This window comes from Cetorhinus maximus, chromosome 8 (assembly GCF_964194155.1).
Source record: "Cetorhinus maximus chromosome 8, sCetMax3.hap1.1, whole genome shotgun sequence".
NCBI lineage: Eukaryota > Metazoa > Chordata > Chondrichthyes > Lamniformes > Cetorhinidae > Cetorhinus > Cetorhinus maximus.
The window spans coordinates 60,747,198-60,762,997 of record NC_135886.1 but is presented as its reverse complement, the minus strand read 5'-3'; the positions used below and the strand labels follow the sequence as shown (position 1 = coordinate 60,762,997).

The 15,800-nt window shown below is 43.2% G+C and overlaps 1 protein-coding gene across 2 annotated transcripts in view; it reads right to left on the bottom strand.

Annotated features, from left to right (window-relative positions):
• LOC144683285 (gamma-aminobutyric acid receptor subunit gamma-4-like) overlaps positions 1-15,800 on the bottom strand; it is a 354,953-nt gene that overhangs the window by 243,572 nt on the left and 95,581 nt on the right. For both annotated transcript variants that reach the window (XM_078546230.1, XM_078546231.1), the window contains exon 2: positions 9,175-9,320. In XM_078546230.1, the coding sequence (XP_078402356.1) occupies positions 9,175-9,320 (146 nt within the window). The remainder of the gene's footprint in view (positions 1-9,174; positions 9,321-15,800) is intronic.

The following is a 15,800-nucleotide window of genomic DNA, read 5'->3' as shown; positions in this document are numbered from 1 at the left end:
GAGTAGCTAAGGAAGTTAGTGATCAACACATATGCAGACACGATTGAGAACAGAAGAATCAAGTGAGAGAAAATGCAAAGCAAAACTCTGAAATTCAGAGCTACTCCGCTAAAGTCAAAGAAGTGCTTCTGAAAAGTGGTGTTATGTTGGAAAGCAAACAACTCCCTATGACAACAGTTATTTGTTGTGGCCAACACAAAAGGATCAATGATCACTGCTAAGCGCGGTTCACAAAGCCTCACATGAAACATATCATTCTTCAAAGCACTGAACACAGCATCCACAAGCACTGAATCCAAGTTAGTTATCAACATTTCAGATGAAAAACATGAGAGAAATGAGACCACACCTGTTTTAACATTTTTTATTATGCATTCACAGGACATGGGCTTTGCTGTCCAGGCCAGCATTTTATTGCCCATCCCTAACTGCCCTTGAGAAACTTAGTGGGGTTAGACTCAAAAGAGAAGGCTATAATTAAGTGATTATGTTATGAAGTGAACTTATGACAATGGGCTGAATTTTGTGTGCCCCCACTGTTTCCCTATGGGGGCATGTAAAATAGGGTGGGTGCCCAAACCACCACCTTCCTGCCCATCCCCGAGCTCTCCCCCATAATTCAGGCAATGGGCAGGCGCTGAAATCGGCAGCCCATCCACCATATTTAAATGAATAATTAAGGGTCAGTTAGGTTTTTCGTCAAGCCAGTTGACCCAGATAATACACTGTTCATGCCATAGTATGTTAAGCATGGGCAGCAGGGCAGGAGCGGGAAACCTGACTTTTTTTAAAGGGAGGGAAAGGGTGGAGGGGGGTTGCTCTTGGGGAGCTGCTGAGTGCCAATCGCAGGATGCCCCCCCCCCCCCCCCCCACTTGGTTGAAACCCCCTTCCTTCCACCCATGCTCTCCCTTAAACCCAGGCACTCCCAACTGGCTCTGCTCTCTAACCTACCCAAGTCCTCCTAGCCCAACTCTCTGGACTTACCGGCTCCAAGGATCCATGGGCCTTGATCTTCATTTCCTTCTGCAGTCCCAGGCGCTGCCGGGACTGATGGGGCTGTCAGCCTATCAGATTTGCCAGCAGCTCCAGTGAGTGGGCTTCCACTCCCAATGAGTGGCGGTCATCCCACTCAGCCTTGATTAGCCTGCCCCGCATTGCTTTATGGCTGCAGGGCAGGTTGGTGTGGAGCATGTCAGCATCATACTGACATTGTTTCTGGGGGGGCGGGGTGGGGAGGAGGAGCGTGCCACCTGCCCTCCCCCCACCACCACCACACCCCGTATTGTTCAGCCCAATACATCTGAGAAGTTACTTAAAAATGAAGATAAAAGCAAAATACTACGGATGCTGGAAATCTGAAATAAAAACAAAAATAGTTGGAAAAGCTCAGCAGGTCTGACAGCATCTGCGGAGAGAAATACAGTTAACATTTCAAGTCTGTATGACTCTTCATCAGAACACCTGTCAGGCCTGCTGAGTTTTTCTAGCTATTTTTGTTTTTGTTACTTAAAAATGAAAATAGGTTCCGCAGGTGCAAAATGTGCTAAGTGCTGCCGCACAGTTTCACGCTGGATGGGCCTTAATTGGCCCGCCAGCTTGAAATCACGGTCTGGCCCCGATCGTGGGCGGTGGTCAGCCTCCTGACCCCCCTGCCCACTCCCACTGAGCCCATCTGACGAGGGTAAAGTCCTCCCCTATATTTCTTCACTACAGGAGCCTGGCCACAAATTTGTCTGAAAAAACTAGAAACTTCCAACCTCCATTTGTCTCCATGGAGCCAAGAGAGAATCCTTCAGGAGTCCTGCAATACTTTTCAACCTCCATCTTAAAGGGCTGGTTAAACATAAGTGACTTGTTTCCCATTACTCTGTTCATAATCTAACTGCACGTTAAATCTCTAGAAAGGGTCTATTCTTGTGTGAGTACGCATCCGGGTGTTTGGGGATTGAGTGTTTTGTTGTGTTTAAATTTGGGCTTTGTGGAAATAAGTGTTTATCCTTTCTTTTGATTTAAACTTACAAGAAAGCCGGTTCATGTCTGTTCTTTAAAGTCACAGCACTCAAAAGGGTTAAAAAAAAAATCCTTCTCAAAGAACCTTGTTGTGGTCAACCAAGAGGTGGGCCAAGAGGGAAAATAACCCACCACTTCTCCCCATCCGAAACACTGTTTTCATTGTATATAACTGAGGGCATTGTTAATTTAATAGAAAAGTTAGAATATACAAGAGTATTGGTGGTGAAGTATAATGTTTATATTATGCTTAAATTTATTGTTTATGCTTTTGGAAACAAATCATTGAAACATGATGTGCCTCTCATTTACTAAGAAGGTGAGGGATGTAGTGTATTCAAAATTGTGCTATGGATTTTATCTACTATGGCTACCATACACATGTACCAGGAGAGGGAGTCTGGAAGGAGAATAGAGGAATACATGTTTTAACAGAATATGCAGCAATGCTTCTCACTGAATCTTACTATTTATTCCCAAGAACTCACAGTCAGCGAGAATGTTTCCCTGGGATAGCTACGTACATACTCTTTAGAAAGAAAGAAACTAATAAAGAGACAAAGAAAGAAAAAGAGAGAACAAGACTTGCATTTCTGTAGCACCCTTCACACCTCCGGAAGGTACTAAGTGCTTACAGCCAATATTTTGGAAGTGCATCCTCTGTTGTAATATAAGAAACTCTTCAATCAATTTGACAAGCAAAATCCCACAAGTATCTATGAGATAATGATTAATAAATCTGTTCTTAATGATGCTAATTGAGGGCTAAATGTTGACTAGGACACCAGATGGACTCTCTTCCGCCAGACTTCCAGTTCCTGTTGGAAGTTTTAAATGCTGCTCAGGGAAATCCAGAGAATTTCCTTGCTGGATCTCTTGATCGCTCTCGGTAACTTCACCGCAAACCATTTCCATGTGTCTATCAAAGTCACGGCAACTGATTGGGAGAACCCGTGAGGCAATCCCTGGCAGAAATCTCCCAAATGGCAGAAATTGAGAGCAACAGGACTTAGATGCCACTGAGAATAAACTGTGGCAGAGCAGAACAATGCAATACAGAACAATCAGTGCAGAACAATTAGGAGTTCATTTGCTTCTCCCATTAAGATATGGTGCTTAAATTGGCAGCTGATCACAGAAACAATCGTAATTCACTGGGGTTAATAGTAGAATCAAGGAAAGGGAGAATTCAGTCCATCAGAACGTGGTTGGTCCACAGACTTGTCTCATTGCTTTTGAATTCTTGCTGGTTATGCTCTCCCTCTTGCATCACTTTTCTCTATGTGAACCGTCTAAATTGATACTAAATGTCTCTCACTCTCCTTACCCTGAGAGCAGACCCAGTGAGAGTTGAAAAGTAGTGAGCTGCATGTGTGGACTGGCTGCATTCTGAGAAAATCAAAGTGTAACATCAAAGGGTAACAGGTAAGTGATTGGTTGCTGAGTATTTTGCTCATTTATCTTTTAGAAATTGGGTAATTTATTAATAGTTGTAAGGTTTTATTAATAACAGTGAGGTTTACTAGCAGTAGCAAAGCTTATTGAGAGTTAGGTTTATTAATTATAAATTAAGGAAAAATAAATTAATTAACACATGATAAAGGTGGCAGGGCAGGCGATGCATTGCACCTGTAGAATGTGGGTTCCTAGACACCAGTGTGATCCAGGGCATACATGTCAGCAATAAGTGTCTGCGGCTGGAGGAGCTTCGGCTCAGGGTCATTGAGCTGGAGGCCGAGCTGCAGACACTGCGATGCATCAGGGAGGGGGAAAGTTACCTGGACACTTTGTTCCAGAAGGTAGTCAAACTTCTTAGGATAAGGTCATCTCATTTGGTCAGTGGCCAGGAACAGGAGGGTGTGAGTGTGAGTCAGGCAAGTAATGAGATCAAGAAGATGGGAGGGGAGGAGCCTCAGTCCTTGTAATTGTCCAACAGGTTCAAGGTTATTGCAGCCTGTAAGGATGAGAGCAGGGTCTGCAAGGTGGATGAGCAAACTGACTATGGCACTGTGGTACAGGAAGCCATTCCAGTGGGGGAGGAGTAAATAGGAATGTAGTGATAGCTGGGGACAGTATAGTCAAGGGGATAGACACTGTTCTCTGCAGCCAAGAGCAGGAATCGAGACAGCTGTGTTGCCTGCCCGGTGCCAGGGTTTGCAACATCCACTCGGGGCTGGTGCAAAACTTGCTGTGGGTGAAGGGAGGGGGGAAGATAATTGCCATCATCCAGGTTGGTACCATTGACATTGGTAGAACTAGAAAAGAGATTGTGTTTAGGGATTATGAATAGCTAGGGGCTAAATTGAAAAGCAGAATCTCGAAGGTAATAATCCCTGGATTATTACTGAACCAGGAACAAATTGGTGTTGGGCAAATGAGATTAGAGAGATGAATGCATGGCTCAAAGACTGATGTGGGAGAAATGGGTTTTGATTCATGGGGCACTGGCACCAGTACTGGGGAAAGTGGGAGCTGTACCACTGGGATGGTCTTCACCTGAACCATGCTGGGACCAGTGTTCTGATGAGTCATATATAATTAGGGTGGTAGAGAGGCTTTAAACAAAATATGAGAGGAAATGAAGTAAATCAAAGGGAAACAATGATGTAATAGAGAGGGTAGTAATTTGGCTACTGATAACCAGATGAAAGGGTCAGAGAGTACAAACTAAAGGTGTTCCAGCAGATAAGGCCAGAGATTGCAAAAAATGGTAAAGAGACAGAGTTAAAGGCTCTGTATCTGAATGGGTGCAGCATTCATAACAAAATAGATGAATTGTTAGCACAGATAGAAATATATATTCAATTTAAAAATTATACATTGTTCATAACAATATGTATGTGTTAAGAAGGGAAAATGGTTTCAGTTTCATTTAGGTTGTTTGTGAGTTTTGGTGCTTGGGAATCTGGATTGACTCCGAACTAAAAGGTTAGGTCTTTTGGCTTTGTTTGTATATATACATTTTTAATGAGGTTTTACAACCCCTGGAGTTAACGAGATGGGTTAAAAGAGGCTAAATGTTTAGTGGTTGTGTTTTTTTTTCCCCATAAAGTAGAAAAAACTTTATTGTTGCCTCGCAATAGTGGTCAAGTGACACAGACACAGAGAAAAGACAGAAAAAGGAAAAAGTTCAGTGTGTGTCAGAGAGAGAGGGCAGGAATTCTAAACTCTCTGATAAGAAAGACTAAAATAGGCTCTTGGGGATAGTAGCTGACTGAATAGTCAGTTTGAGAACTCAGTAAAGCAATCAGTTTAACAGAAGATCTACTGGAAGACTGAGTTTAAGGAACTCATTTTGTTTTCTCTGCAGCTGAGGAAACAGTGAGCTTGGAGTGCAGCTTTTGGATGTTTTAGAGAGAGATATGAGTTAGATGAAGAGCATCAAGTGAATGCTCAGGAATCCTCCAGAAGAAAACCGTTTGCAACTATGCCAGTCGCTAGCGAGAAGCCTTTGTGTCAAACTCATGGTAACTCTTCACTGGTTTATATATCTGTAAAGAGATTGCTGGGGTAAAGGAATACTGTGAATACAAATACAAGGAGACACTTCAAATTGAGATCTTTCTGACCTGTTTGTTTGGTGTAATATAGATCAATTTTCTTGTTTAATACATATCTTATTCTTTGTGTTAAAAGTTCATCAGCAGACTCCTGTGAATTTGTTCAGTAACTTTCCTCCATGTTTCTAAAAAAGAGTTAGGATGTATCAAGCCAGGTTTCACTCTAGGATCTTACTTGTTCAGTCTTAACATCAGCTGGGATTGTAACAATGTGTATGAACTGATAGTCATTACAAAGACATGGTTGCAAGGTGACCAAGGCTGGGAGTTGAATTTAGAAGGGTATTTGACATTTTGAAAAGATAGGAAGGTAGGAAAAGGTTGTGGGTTAGCTCTGTTAGTTAAGGGTGTAATTAGTACAGTAGTGAGAGAGAATGACCATCATTCGAAAGAGCAAAATGTAGAATTGGATTGGGAAGAAATAGGAAATGTAAGAGGTCACTTGTGGGAGTAGTCTGTAGGACAGAGTATACAGGAAGTAGTCAATGGGGTGTGTAAGAAAGCTACCACAATAACCATGGGTGACATTAATCTACATGTAGATTGCGTGAATCAGATTGGCAAAGGTAGCCTGGAGAATGAGTTCATTGAGTGTATTTGGGACAATTTCTTAGAGCAGTATGTCCTAGAGCCGGCCAGGGAGCAGGCTATCCTAGACCTGGTAATGAGCAATGAGACAGGCTTAATCAATAACCTCATGGTTAAAAAAAGCCACTTGGCAATAGCGATGGCACTATAATAGAATTTCATGTTCAGTTTAAATGGGGAAATGTCAGTTTAAAACTATTGTTTTAAACATGAAGTTGAAAACAGAGCTGGCTAAAGTGAACTGCGAAACTAGATTAAAAGGTAGGACAGTAGAGATGCAGTGGCAGACTTTTGAAGAGATATTTAATAACTCAGCAAAGATTTATCCCAGTGAGAAAGAAAGACTCTTTGAGAAGGATGTATCATCCGTGGCTAAATAAAGAAGTTAAGGATAGTAACAAATTAAAAGAAACACTGTACAAATCTGTAAAGATTATTGGTAGGTCAGAAGATTGGTCAAGTTTTAAGAACCAGCAAAGAATGACTAAAAAATAAAGAGGGAGAAAGTAGAGTATGAGAGAAAGCTAGCTAGTAATACAAAAATGGATAGTAAGAATTTCTACAAGTACTTAACTAGGACAAGAGTAACTAAAGCTAGTGTTGGTCCTCCTAGAGAGTGGGTCTGGGAAATTCATAATGGAAACAAGGAAATGGCCGAGGTATTGAACAGGTATTTTGCATCTGTCTTCGTTGTAGAGTTTTCAGAAAACTCCCCAAAGATACTTGAAAATCAGAAAGTGGACGAGAGGGAGGAATTTAAAACAATCACCATCACCAAGGAAAAGTCCCTGGGAAAACTATTAGACCTAAAGACTAAAAAGTCCCCAAGACCAGATGGCCTGCATCCTAGGGTCTTAAAAGAAGTGGCTGCGGTGATAGTGGAGACACTGGTTACAATCTTCCAAAATTCCTTAGATTCTGGAAGGGTCCCAGCAGATTGGAAAATAGCAAATGTAACACCTTTATTCAAGAAATGAGGGAGACAGAAAGCAAGAAATTGTAGGCTAGTTAGCCTAGCATCTGTCATATGGAAAGTGCTAGAATCCATTAAGGAGGTTATAGAAAGATAAATAAAAATCATAATAGGATCAGGCAGAGTAAACATGGCTTTGTGAAAGGGAAATCAAGTTTAACTAATCTGTTAGAGTTTCTTGAGTAAATAACAAACAAGGTGGATAAAGGGGAACCTGTAGTTGTTGTGTACTTGGATTTCCAAAAGGCCATTTGATCAGATGCCACATCAAAGGTTACTACGCAGCTTAAGAACTCATGGTGTAGTGGGTAAAATATCGGTATGGAGAAAGATTGGTTAGCTAAGAGGAAGCTGAGAGCCAGGATAAATGGGTCTTTTCCGGGCCGGCAAGCTATAACTGGCGGAGCCACAGGGATCAATGCCAGTGTCTCAACTATTTACAATCTGCATCAATCACTTGGATGAAGCGATTACATTTATGGTAGCTAAATTTGCAGGTGACACCAAGATAGGTAGGAAAGTAAGTTGTCAAAAGGAGGAAAATAGCCTACAAAGGGATATAGACAGGTTAAGAGGGTGGCCAAATATCTGGCAAATAGAGTAAATGTGGGTAAATATGAACTAGTCCACTTTTGCAGGGAGAATAGAAAAGCAGCATATTATTTAAATGGAGAGAGGCTGCAGAACTCTGAGGTACAGAGGGATCTGGGTGTCCTGGTACATGAATCACAACAAGTTAGTTTGCAGGTGCAGCAAGAGATTAGGAAGGTGAATGGAATGTTGGTGTTTATTGCAAGGGGAATGGAATATAAAAGTTGGGAAGTTTTACTGCAGCTGTACAGGGCCTTGGTGAGACTACATCTGGAGTACTATCTACAGTTTTGGTCTCCTTAATTAACAGAAGACAAAATTGAGTTAGAAGCAGTTCAGGGAAGGTTCACTCGATTCATCCCTGGGATAAAGGGTTATCTTATGAAGAAAGGTTGAACAGGTTGGGCCTATGCCCATTGGAGTTTGGAAGAATGAGAGGTGATCTCATTGAAACATATAAGATCCTGAGGGAACTTGATAGGGTGGATACCGGGAGGATGTTTCCTCTTGTGGGAGACTAGAACTAGTCTCGTTTAAAACACCGTTTAAAAATACAGTGGAGATGAGGAAAAATGTTTTATCTCAGAGGGTCATTATTCTATGGAATTCTCTTTCCCAGAAAGCAGTGGAGACTGGGTCAGTGAATATTTTCAAGGTAGAGTTATATGGATTTTTGATATAGAAGCGAGTCAAGGGAAACAGGAAAGTGGAGTTGAGGCCACACTCAAATCAGCCATGATCTTATTGAATGCCAAATTCGCCAAATGGTCTACTCCTGTTCCTAAATCCTATGTTCCTATGTACCCTTTAACATCCCATCCAATCTAATCCCACACTCCTGCTCACTCCCTCGCCCTTTAAGATGTCACCCAGTCTAATCGCACTCTCCTCACCTCTCACGTCATTCAATATTCCTCTTTTTCACATGACTACCTAATTGTTTTAAGAAATAATTAATAGACTCGCCTTAAAGAGCTGTTTGTCAAAAAGAATGCTACATCCTAATCACCCTCAGTGTGAAGTAAATTTATTTTAATTTCCTTTTTAATTATTTGTTGTGATAATGTGTAACTTGTTTCCAATCATTAATGTTTTACCGGCCAATGATAATATGTTCTCACCTGATCATAATTCTCCATAGTTTGGATGATCTCTCTCAGTTTGGCCCTTAACTAGTTTCAGTAAAAAAAAAGGCCTAACTTTTTATTCCTCTCTTCACAGCTTGAAGTTGCCCCTGCTTTGTCAATGCACTCTATCTCTTGTCCATTGCATTCTTTCCTTGCTTAGACTAGAAGTGGACACAATCTAAATGCAGTCAAAGAAAGGGTTAGATGATCCCAGGACTACCAGTCTCGCAGTATGAATGCTGCTCCTTATCTCTCTGCACTACACATATGATGAGAGCTGGGTGAGTCTGCCTGATAATCAGTTCTAACAAATCTCTCACTTACTTCCAACATCTGGCCGCAGTTTGTTGTCATACCCACTCAGCAGTGAGTTCAGAATGTGTGTTGCATCTGCTTCTTGAGATTTTGGAGCCAGAACCCATGTCTTGTTCACCCCAACCTCATCATCATCTTCATCTTCAATTCTACTGCTGTGAACAGAGATGGAAAAGGAATATTTTAGAAATTGAAGAGCTTGCTCAGTGTAAATTCTTGTTAACAGCAGTCACAGGTCCAGCTCAGGAGCAGCGTGTGTTGCTTCAATTAAATTTCTATGCATTTTCCTCATTGGCGAGTAACAATTTGGACCCAGGCCAGGATTTTATGGCCCGGCCACGGCGTGTCTCCCCCTGGTGGATGCAGTGAGCCATTTAAACCTCCATTCAGTTCAGCGGGACTGTAATACCCTGTCGGGCGGGAGGGGCTGTAAAATCCTGGCCCCAGGCCCTAGGTATCAATGGCTCAGGGCTCAGAATCATGGAATGGTTACAGCACAGAAGGAGCCCATTCAGCCCATCATGTCTGCACTGGCTTTCTGCAAGAGCAACTCACCAAGTCCTGCTCCCCTCCCTTTTCCTCATACCCTGCAATATTTTTCTCTTCTGATAATTGTCCAATATTCTTTAAAAGTCCATGATTGAATCTGTCTGCACCACACTCTAAGGCAGTGTATTCCAGATCCTAACCACTTACTCTGTAAGAAAACCTTTCCTCATGTTCCTGTTGGTTCTCTTGCCCACCAACTTAAATCTGTGTTTTTTAAACATATACTTACTGGGATGTTGCCTACCCCTCATTTCCCTTGAACTGAGTAACTTGTTAGGTCATTTCAGAGGGCAGTGAAAAGTCAACCACATTGCTGTAGGTACATATAGACCAGACAAGGATGGCAGATTTCCTTTCCTAAAGGTGAATGAGATGGGTTTTTATAGCAATCAATGATAGTCACCATTACTGAGACTAGCTTTATATTTCAGATTTATTAATTGAATTTAAATTCCATCAGCTGCCTTGGTGGGATTTGAACCTACAACCTTGGACCATTAGTCTGGGCTTCTGGATGAGTAGGTCACTGACATTACCACTATGCCACCATCTTTCCCTGTGTCTGCTGGTTCTTGATCCTTCCACTAATGGGGCAAGTTTCTTCATACCTACTCTGTCCAGGCCCCTCATGATTTTGAACACCTTTATCAAATCTCCTCTCAACTTTTTCTTATCTAAGGAGAAGAGTCACAGCTTCTCCAATCTATCCATGTAAATCATGTTTCTTAGCCTTCGAACCATTCCCATGACTTTTTCTGCACCACCTCTAACACCTTCACATTCCTCCTCGGAATGTGAGCTGATCTTTGAGACAACACTTCCCACACCCATCCCCCCACCCCCCACTATCGCCCATAAAAGGAGTAATCAATTCTTTAAGAAACTGAATTGACACCTGGTCTCAGAGTGAGGCATAGAGGCAGACTGAGCAGGTGGGGATGCGGGTTTGGCTGAGGGACTGAGTGGGTCAGGAAGGTGAGGGGGAATATTGAAGATGGAAGGGATGTGGGTCTTGAGAGTGGAGGTTTGAGTGGTTGAGTGTGTGATTGGGTGAGGGGAATGGAGAAACAGAGAGTGGAGGGGGCGAGGGAGGGAGTGATTGTGAGGATTGGAGGCCATGATGGGTAAGGGGGTGTCTGCAGGGAACAGGTTAATAACTTAATAGTGATAAGCGAGTTTGCGGACCGCATTGATCAAAGATTACCAAAGAGTTGGGCCAATTCTGAACGAAAGCGATCCTCTTGTGGAAGGGCATGCCTGTGATACAAATGAGTACTTTGGATCTGTCTTCACTAGGGAAGATGTTGCTGCCAGTGTTACAGTAAAGGAGGAGGAAGTAATAATATTGTATAGGATAAAAATAAAGATTAGATACCCAAAAGGGCTCAAATTAGAAAAGTCACCTTGCCTGGATGGAATGCATCCTTGGTTGGGAAGAAAGAATGGAAATTGCAAGGCTCTGGCCACAATCTTCCAGAGAGCTGAGATGTACCTACACGTGTTGATGAAGGTGGTGGAAGAACTGAAAAGTCTGCTTTTTGAAAAAGGGCTATGGATTATTAGCATTATTTATAGACACAGTGAGTATAAAAGCAAGGAAGTCATGCTAAACCTTTAGAAATCCTGACTAGGTCACAGTTGGAATATTGCATTCAAGTCTGGGAATCATACTTTAAGGAGGATGTCAAGGCCTTAGAGGTTGTGCGAGGATAATTACTAGAAAGTTATAAGAAGCTCTAGTTACTTGAAGAGGCTACAGAAACTGTGGCTATTCTCTTTAAAGCGGAGAAGGTTAAGGGTCAACTAGCTTTGCTCAAAATGAAGGGTTTGGATGGAGTAAATAAGGAGTCCCTAAGGGTAAGTTGCTCCATGTTGGATATAGGTGTCCCATCCAGAAGGTAAATAAATATATATATGTCTATATCTTCCTGGCTACTTTATAAAATTATTATTCTGTTTTTTTCGTTAAAACTGACAAATGGTTGGACTGATAAAATGGCCGGTGCTGACCAGATGATGGTAGTTCTTGAACGTTCTGAGCAGTTTGAACATGGACAAAGGCTAACACATTAAACCCCTGGAATTTAACACTCCTGGCATTGTAGAAATATTCCAGCCAAGCCAACACAATGGACAGTAGACAAGACAACTGCACCAGCTAGCTATGGACAAAGGCGAAGCTATTTGTGACTCATCTCCAATGTTGTGCTAACGGTTCTACACTTACTTGCTCCAAACACAATGGGTTAGCTGAATAGCTCAACCTGAAACCACCCGTCACATGACCAAGACTTGAGCTGTTTTAATTGCTTCAGTTACATAGCTTTCGGAGTCTACTGTTTAACATCTGATGGGCAGGCCATGAAGAAGCAAGCTCTGGCCAGGTTGGACAAATGGCCCCCATCTAACCTGGCTCTGTTGAGAAGATTTTGTACTATTGCCTACAGAACTGACTCAATCTCTGCGTGCCTACTTCATCTTGGACATCAACACCACCGGAAAAGTGAATCTTACACCACTGGTCTTCAGCCAGCCGAACTCTGCGAAATAATTCCTCATTGGTCTTTTATTCTGGACTCACGTGAAACCATTATTCTTATTTTTATTTAGGTCTCTGCCCTGAACCACTTTCTCTCCCTTATCCCTCTTTTATTATATGACTGCAAAAAGTACATTGCAAAACCCCCTTCTCAAGTTTTGTGTGTGTGTGTAAAATAAACCAAACTTTTTATTTTACCTCATCTCGAGTTTGCTGTGGGGTTATTAATAGAAGATTGGATCACTTGAAAACTGAAGGGTTGAGCCACTGTACTGGTATTGCAGAGACCCAGGGTAATGTTCTGGGAACCTGGGTTTGAATCTCACCACAAAAGATGGTGAAATTTAAATTTAATTTTTAAAAAATCTGGAATTAAAAGTCTGATGATGACCATGAAACAATTGTTGATTGTTGAAAAAACGCATCTGGTTCACTGATGCCCTTTGGGGAAGGAAATCTGCTGTTATTACCTGGTCTGGCCTACATGTGACTCCAGATTCACAGCAATGTTGTTGACTCTTAACTACCCTCTGAACAAGGTCAATTAGGGATGGGCGATAAATGCTGGCCTAGCCAGTGACGCCCACATCCCATGAATGAATTTTAAAAAACATATGCCACCACTTGGAAAAGCGTTTTTCATTTTTGATTTCCCCCTTTATGTTTACGGACTTTTACACACACACACACAAAACTTGAGAAGGGGGTTTTGCAACGTCTGCCACTTTTTGCAGTCATACAATAAAAGAGAGATAAGGGAGAGAAAGTGGTTCAGGGCAGAGACCTCAATAAAAATAAGAAGTGAGTGGAGAAATCCGGGCTGTTCTAAATTAACCCCCCTCCTGACCATTACAGAAATTGGGAGCTCATATCTGAGACTCATTCAATTTGAATTTGACCAGAGTCCAGGTTAAGAGACGAGCCAAATTAGAGGTAAAAGAGCCAATTGGAAACCAAAAGAGGGAAACTCAGTGGCTGAAATTAATTTTAAGACAAGTAAGTTACAACAGCAAATCCCTTGTCCTAACACGAAGAAAATGGCAATGTTTGATGCCCCAAATGTTTATTCAGCAAGAGAATTTAAACAGGGAAATTTTGGAGACCCTTTGGGCAGATCAATTAAAAGCTGCAGCTCGGGAGATACAATTCAAATTGCCCAGCAATTCCAAAAGAAAGGAACTAATCCTGATGTTGGTGGAAGGTCTGGATCTGATGTTACCAGTAGAGCAGTCAGATGAAGAGCTCAATCACGACTCCGAATCCCCTCCCCTAGCCGATTTCCAGCTGGAAAAGATTAAATTGCAGCTAGTATTTCAGGAGAGGGAAAGAGAGAGAGAAAGGGAAAGAGGGAAAGAGAGCAAAGGAACAGGAAAGGGAAAGAGAATTCCAGCTCCAAAAATTGGAACTGGAGCTAGCAGCTCGAAGGGAGAGAGAGGCCAGGCAATTGGAAGCTGCAGGGGAAATTCTCTCTCTAGCCAGCAGCATCCCCTATCCCCATAGCCTGGAGCCGCTCTCTGAGGCCCTCAAGTACGTGAGATTTCTTCCCAGTTTGAAGAGAGTGATGTGGAGTCACTTTTTATCACCTTTGAGCAAATAGCAGAACAGCTAAAATGGCTCTCAGAGATCTGGACATTTTTAATTCTAGGGCAGCTGCCAGGGAGAGCCCAATAGGTCTACTCCATGCTGCTTTCTGAGGTGCCCCTGAATTATGAGCAGACGAAGGTTGCCATCCTAACTGCCTACGAGTTAGACCCGGAGGCTTACCGCTAACAATTCCGGAACGCTCATAAGAAGCCCACACAAACTGCATCGAGTTGAATGGCTGAAACAAATCACGTTTGGCCAATGGATAAGATTCCTAAAAATCCCATGACCGTACAAGGGGCTGCGTGATCTAGTTCTGTTGGAGAAATTCAAAAGCTGCCTCCCCTCCAACCTGCAAATGCACCTCGAGGAGCAGAGAATCCTACAGCCCAGGGTGCAGCTGTCACATCAGACAGCTATAACTTCACCCATAGGCCTGGAAAATCAGGCAGACCCTTTACAAACTATACTCCTGAGCATTGTAAAAAGAAGCACGGTGATCTAGAGAGGAAAGGCCCCCCCACCCAGAAAATAAAACACAAAAGAGAGTGGGAGAAACTCCCAGGCAGCCCGAAAGGAGAATTCCCGGTGGCTGGTGTAGTCTTCCTGCAACAAAATAGGCCATTCCAGACCCGCATGCTGGAGATTGTGAGCCAAGCCATTTGGTCTAGTAGGGCTGCACATGAGTAGTCCCCCAATGGGGGGGTGCAGCAGAGCAGGCAGAGCTCCTCGCTATAGAAACTTACCCTGTGGAGGGCATGGCACTCTGTGTGTCTGAGTCAAAGTCCCAGAGAATTTACGGAGTTTTGTCCATTCAGGAACAGTGCCCCCCTACACGTCCCAAAATGCGAGCAAGTCCCTGGTACTGCTTCGGGACACAGGGGCCACTCAGTCCTTAATGTTGGAGGGAAATTTAAACCTACCCCCTGAGTTCTCCCTGAAGGCCAAGCACTAATCAGTGGAGTGGGAGGAGGATCCCACCATAAGGTCCACCTGGAGTGTGACCTTGTTTCAGGCCCTGTTACAGTAGGAATTGGCCCAGAACCACCATTAGCAGGAAACAATTTCCTCCTTGGGGATGATTTGACTGGCAGCCAGGTGCTAGCCAACAAACGAAAAGAGGCCAACATCAGCCAGCCAAAATCTGCAGAAGGGCAGAAAGCTGGAGAAGTCTTGAGGCCCAAAAGGGTAAGATAGCACGCATAGACCTCGAGCGAGTGCTGCTCGAAGGTAGCAAGGTCAAAGCCAGGCCAGTAGAATTAGAAGAGGTCTAGAGAAGGCCCCTAGAATCTGAAATCCACTCCCCAAATATCCCAAGATTAAATAGGGACAAGGGAAGCACTAGAGTAGGGAGAGGAATAGTGAGGGAGATGCCCCATGTTGCCGAAAAACCTGAAGGAAGGCCGGTTATTCAGCCTGGAAAAGAAAATGGTGAGAACTTGACTGAAGCATGACTGGCAGGAACCTTCTTTCCAACATTAAATAGGGAAAAAAGGAGTTCCCAAACCAATGAGCAGATAGCGTGAGATGCTTCCCCCCGTTGAAAAGACAGAAGACAGTGTAGCTGGAACTGCACCTCCACATGAGGGCAGAAGGATTTCAAGGGACATGGTACAAGTTAGGAGAGCACCCACACCCAAGCCAAAGGTCCCAGCCAGGAGGCCATTGATTGGTTTGGCCTGTGGCTGTATGGCAAATTTAAATGTGGACCAGAAAGATTCCCAAACTGACCCAGAAAGAGAGAGGGTGATGCCTCACTTAGTTGAAAAGCCACCAGCAGGTACAGCAAGAGCTGACCACCCATCAGAGGGCAGTAATGTCCAAAAAGATATGAAGTCTACCACACCACCCCCCCCCACCCCCCAAATTGTCCAGCAGAGGGACCCCGACCAGATTGGCCCCCATGCTCACCCACCATCATGCAGAATTGCAAGATTGCAAGCCAGAGTTAACTACCCCCTTT